General features: G+C 53.2%; 1 protein-coding gene across 1 annotated transcript in view; it reads left to right on the top strand.

Annotated features, from left to right (window-relative positions):
* The window catches only part of COL18A1 (collagen type XVIII alpha 1 chain), a 112,257-nt gene extending 106,419 nt beyond the window's left edge, over nucleotides 1-5,838 (top strand). Inside the window, exons 39-43 of the mRNA XM_042782025.1 lie at nucleotides 1,698-1,730; nucleotides 2,555-2,791; nucleotides 3,443-3,640; nucleotides 4,523-4,638; nucleotides 5,628-5,838. Of these exons, the coding sequence (XP_042637959.1) occupies nucleotides 1,698-1,730; nucleotides 2,555-2,791; nucleotides 3,443-3,640; nucleotides 4,523-4,638; nucleotides 5,628-5,838 (795 nt within the window). The remainder of the gene's footprint in view (nucleotides 1-1,697; nucleotides 1,731-2,554; nucleotides 2,792-3,442; nucleotides 3,641-4,522; nucleotides 4,639-5,627) is intronic.
* Nucleotides 5,839-6,014: the final 176 nt, after the last annotated feature.

Genomic DNA, 6,014 nt, shown 5'->3' with positions numbered 1-6,014 from the left:
CCTACTAGTTGCTCTGAGGAGGAAAGATGAGGCAATCTGCTTCTATAAAGATTTACAGCCTTGGAAACCCAATGGGGGGTCACTATGAGTCATAATTGACTCGATGGTGGGTTTGGTTTTATACACACACACACACACATAGTTTCTCCTCATTATTTGCAGATTTTATATTTGTGAATTTGCAAAAAAAATCATTTGTAACCCCAAAGTCAATACTCACTGGTGATTTTGCACTCATTTACAGACAGACACACAAAGAATGGTGAAAACGTTGTCACCCAACGTTCATGTTTCTAGGTACAGTTGAACAAGGCTGGTTTGGTATCCATTAATTCAATGTTAGGGAAGACTTTATAGAACACAAGTACCGCAAATGACAAGAATTGACTATATATGCCTCTCTATATGTCTTTGCACACAAGTGAAAACAGGAGGAGGCTCTTAGGTCTTTTCACCTCCTGACGTGTGACTTGGTGTTGATGTTCATCTCATCGTCATTTGAGGAACATTCCACAGTATGACCACCTTGTGCCTGGGATGAAGGGCATGCCCTGTTCCCATACAGTGTATTATAAACAATACTGTGAAGGGCATCACATCCTCAGCACTTTTGGATGGCTTGTGCCTTGTCCATGGCTGCCTGTCATAGGGCCTCAGGTTCTTTACACTAAGTCTCCTCCAACACACCAGGCCAGCATCTAATTAGTCTAAAACTCACTGTCATGGAGTCAATTCTGACTCATAGCAACCTTATAGGACAGAGTAGAACTGCCCCATAGGGTTTCTGAGGCTGTAAATCTTTATGGAAGCAGATTGCCACATCTTTCTCCCACTGAGTGGCTGGTGGGTTTGAACCACAGATCTTTTGGTTAGCAGCCAAATGTTTAACCACTGCACCACCAGAGAGGTCACCTTTTGAGAGGACAAGGCCACCCCTCTTTTCTGTTCCAGAAAAAGGACAACAGACATGGAGCCCCTTTGGTAAACATTTCTCTTTTACATGTCACTTGTGAGGTTGGACAGAGGTCAGCCCACTGTCCCTGAAACAACCCGCCACATCCCTGAAGCCTCCTTTGTCAAAGGCTTAAGAATTTAAGCTGATGTTTTGCATTGATAGCGTCCTCGAACTTTTAGGGGCTCCCTCCATCCCTTCTACCACAGTCCCCTTTATCCTGCCTAGGCCCTCCTCTGTCTCTTTGGACTCTTCCATGTCCTGCTCCAATGTCTTCATCTGGCCATGGAAGCTGCAGGTCCCTCCACATGTTCTTAACAGCAGGCAATGACCAGGCACCCACTTTGTACTGGGGTGGGCACTGGCAATTCAGCACCATTTGTGATTCTGAGGGGCTCACATTCTAGCAGGATGAGGCAAGTGATAAACAATGCTTGAAGCTCTCTGGTGGTATAGTGGTTAAGGCATTTGGCTGATAACCAAAAGATTGGTGGTTTGAACCCACCAGCCATTCTGTGGAAGAAAGATGAGGCAGTCTGCTTCAGTAAAGATTTACAGCCTTAGAAACTCAATGGGGGTCACTATGAGTCAGAATCAACTCAATGGCAGTGAGTTTGCTGTGGAGTTTAGAGTAAATGAATGATTGGAAAGGGATATGCAGGGTAAGACAGGCAGGCATCATGGGACAGGGAGTGGCTGGGAGCTGGTCACAAGGTCCTGAAGTAATCCTGGTGTTCTCTTCTAGCTGGAGGCCCGGACACCACTGCCACGTGGAACAGTAAGGAGCATTTCTTCCTTCCCATGACTGTTAGGCTAGAGATCTGTGTCTAGGACCTGGTGCATAGATGGGACAGGGGCATATGATAGGGGTCCCATGATACTGAAACAATAGTTGATGCTGTAGAGTCCTGGAGTGTGTGCATCTCACAGTCAGCCCCTGTTGGAGGCCGGGCATAAACACATGATAACCCTTTTGTCAGGTTGAGTGTCTCAGTCAGGACAACATGTGAATGACATAACCATTTGTATCTGTGGCTCATTGCTCCTCCTAGACGAGAAGCTCCAGGGAGCTAAAATCCACATTTCATTGTCTTTGTCTATTTTCTCTCATCTAGAATGTCAGGCATGGGCATAGATACCTCTAGGATGGGTGGGTGGGTGGGTGGGTGAGTGAGTGGATGGATGGGTAAATGGATGGATGGATAAGCAAATGGGTAGATAGGTGGATGGCAGAGGAATGAATTGAAGGCCACTCAGTATGCCATGGAGAAGACTTGTGCTGGGGTAGGCAGAGGGCAATTGACTGGTTTGAATGTTCATGGCTCACTGGGGTCATGCCTGAAGGATGACAGGGTTCTCCACACTTGCTCCTTTCCACACATTCACCAGGAGCTGCCACCTGCCCATGGCCTGGGGGCAGTTATGCTCACCTAGGCCGGAGCCTCCTGCCCCATAAGAATGCACACTGGAGTCAGATAAGGGTGGGGCCTCTGAAGGGGCAGCAGGGGTGTGGGTGGGGCTTCAGGAGAAGTGTTAGGCATGTGAACAAGGCCTGAGGGTACTGCAGCCTCTGCCCCAGATCCACCACCCTCTCCTCTGCAGGACAATGAAGTGGCTGCCCTGCAGCCCCCCATGGTGCACGAAGGCAACCCATACTGGCAAGAGCTTTCCCACTCGACAGCACGGCCCTGGCGGTCAGATGGCATTCTAGCCAACCCCCCACGCCTGCCAGACCCCCAGCCCTACCCCGGGGCCCCACACCATGGCTCCTATGTGCACCACCAGCCACCTCGCCCCACTGTCATGCCTGCCCATGCCCACCAGGACTTTCAACCAGTGGTGAGTGCTCAGGGGCATCAGTAGCCCAGGTACTGGACCTCAGGATGCTAGGGGAGGGACCCAGACCCTGGGGAGGTCCCAGAGTGGGAGTGGGTGTGTAGCTTCTGCCCAGTGTCCACTCTTACCAATCGAGGCCACATGTGCTGGCTGCTACCCACAGTACCAGGAGCCACCCTCTGCTACAGTTAAATGCCTCCAAAGTCAGGTCCACTCAAGACCTGGAGACATGAGGCAGTGACAAGTGATAATGGGGACAGAAGGAGCCTGGGAAACAGATGGGGTTGGGGGCTGACACCTGGGGCTGCTCTGGACCCTATGGGTAGCACTGGACCTCTAGGAGAGGACAGGTAAGAGTGAGTAGGAAGCAGGTAGGGGTGAGGTGTCCTGGCTGAGATGGGGAGATTGTTACCCAGGTCCACACCACTCAAATTCCTGTTCCCCTGAGCTGACCTGCTGCAAGAGTGCCCTAGAGTCAGCCTCAGCAGGCTGCAGCTCCCGTGACCTGCTCCTGGGTGCCACTCCTGAGATCTCAGGCCTTCTCATCCCCTTGAGGAGGATGGGAGCAGGGAAAGTGCATTGGGGGGGGCCCAGCCTGGGAAACCACCCCATTGCCACTGATGTCCCACCTGTGATGCCTTCTCCTTGTCTCAGCTCCACCTGGTGGCCCTCAATGGACCACTCACGGGTGGCCTACGCGGCATCCGAGGAGCCGACTTCCAGTGTTTCCAGCAGGCGCGGGCTGTGGGGCTTGCCGGCACCTTCCGCGCCTTCCTGTCCTCTCGGCTACAGGACCTGCACAGCATTGTGCGTCGTTCGGACCGTGGAGATGTGCCCATTGTCAACCTCAAGGTGGGCCCCACTGCCCTGTGGGGGCATGGCTGAGAGGAGGGACCTGGGCAGAAGCAGGACTACAGGCATGGGAATACAACGGAATGGCATCCCTTGAGAGGGTGGGCAAGGGGCCTTCCCACCGATGGCTCTTGGGTGGGCTTCTGTGGCCTGGCTCCAGCTGGCTTGTGGGTGGATCTAGTTGCAGGCACCCACCAGGGCCTCTGTATCCCAATGGGCTACCATTTCCTCCAGCAAATTCCAGAATGCCCCAAACATGGCCAACAGCCCTGCATGCAGGGTGACACCTGCAGGAACACGGGAGCCCTGGTGCCTGTCACATGTGGTATTTCTTAGTTGTATTTCTTGTGCTGTGCTCCTAGCCATGTGAGCCAGGACTGAGTTGCTCATACTTATGGTCACCCCTGAGGACAACCAGGGGGGAAGGAAATGCCTTTCCAAGGTATTAATCAACCACCAGCCCTCCCCCAGCCCAGTTCCTCACCCAGCACTCTCCCTTCAGCCTGGGGTTAGGAGTTTCAGAGCTGAGTCTGCATGGACCCCTCACATGGCTTTGTTCCATGGCTTACTCCAACTCTGGGCTGCTCATGACCCTGGACTGTTGTGGCTTCCCAGTGTTCCAGGAGTGCTGGGGTTCCTTAGAACCCTGCTCCAAGGTGGGGATGGGGCCAGTGTCCTACTAGCCATGGGCTGCCCAGTGCCTGGGAAGCAGAAGGTTATAGACCCTGTCCACACCTCAGGTAGGACTGCATTCAAGGAAACAGTCCCTCTGCTCTGACTAGTGCATCTGCCCTGGTGAGATGGGGCCTTGCCCAGCAACTCTGTTCCTTGGGCAGGATGTGACCAGAAACCAACTATACCCTCCCCCTTTTTACTTCACAGGACGAGGTGTTATTCCCCAGCTGGGAGGCCTTGTTCTCAGGCTCTGAGGGCCAGCTGAGGCCCGGGGCCCGTATCTTCTCTTTTGATGGCAGGGACGTCCTGAGGCACTCTGCCTGGTAGGTCCCCTGACTGTGGCATGGCTGGGTAGTTTGGCTGTAGGGCAGCTCAGGGTGGGGGTGAGAGGTTCCACTTCCCTTTATTCTTTAGAAAACCCTAAAGCAAGGAGCCTAGTGAGATGTTCCTGGTCACCCCAACTTTGAACGTGTTCACCTGAATTCTTTGGTCTGATCTTACATGTGATACATGCTCGCTGTCTGAAACGTTATAAATGTAGGAGAGCATCAAGAACTAATCATTGCTACCATTTTTAAGAAAAAGAAAAATGAAACACCTCTATCTAACCTGCTTTTCCTGCTGACACAAAGCAAGCTTCTCTCCCGTTCTGACTTTACTGTTACTGTGACCTCCTGGGGCTGCTCATAATCAACAATGTGGTGAACATCCTCAGATGTGCATCTTTGCACACTCAATGATAGTTTGTGGAGTAAACCCCTTGAAATGGGGTTCCCAGGTCAGGCCCTGTTTTACCAAACATCCTGCCAAGGCATGTGTGTATCTGTTCCCCTAACACTGATGCTCTGTAAAGGATGTCTCTGGGAATCAGGCTCAGAGGGTCTGCACTCACTAGTCTCCTTGGGAAGCACCTGCTAAGGTCCATCCCCTTGGTCCTGATATGGGAGGCACAGACATGGCTGTGGGCCGGTCCCCAGGGCAGGCCAAGACCTGAACCACATGCAGTGACATTTGTCTGGACCAAAGAGGTGGCAAGCCAGTGTGCTCAATGCCTTCACCCCTGCCCTGGGAAGGACCAGCACCCAATGTCACCTGGCCTTGCCTGGGTTGAGCCCCATCACCATAGGAGAGCAGTCAGGTGTGAAGCCTCTTCTGGTAGAACAGGGTAGCTGGCTAGTCAAAGAAGCCATGCCTACTGCTCCCAGAGCTCCTGGCTCCCTCACTCCCAGTCCAGCTACCAGTCTGTCCTGCCTGGTCTCTGCCCTGGGCACAGCCTGGGGTGTGCATGTGCTGACAGCAATACATCTTGTAGGCCCCAGAAGAGCGTGTGGCATGGCTCAGACCCCAGTGGGCGCCGGCTGACCGAGAGCTACTGTGAGACATGGCGGACAGAGGACCCGGCAGCCACAGGCCAGGCCTCCTCGCTGCTGGCAGGCAGGCTGCTGGGGCAGAAGGCCATGAGCTGCCGCAACGCCTTCATCGTCCTCTGCATTGAGAACAGCTTCATGACTGCCTCCTCCTAGCAGGGCCTCTGCTGCACAGATGGGTAGATGGACAGGTGGCTGAAGAGGCAGCCAAGGAGAGCCTCCATTGCAGGCAGGGCGTCCAGGGCAAGATCAGCCAGCATCTACGTGGGGCCTGGCAGGTCCACTTTTCTTTATAGTTCATGTCTTCATGTAACCCCTCAAGAAATAAAGAG

This window comes from Orycteropus afer, unplaced genomic scaffold, assembly GCF_000298275.1.
Source record: "Orycteropus afer afer isolate SDZICR_OR568_19922 unplaced genomic scaffold, OryAfe1.0 scaffold00219, whole genome shotgun sequence".
NCBI lineage: Eukaryota > Metazoa > Chordata > Mammalia > Tubulidentata > Orycteropodidae > Orycteropus > Orycteropus afer.
Note: the sequence above shows the minus strand (reverse complement) of the source record. Positions and strands in the feature narration are given on the sequence as shown.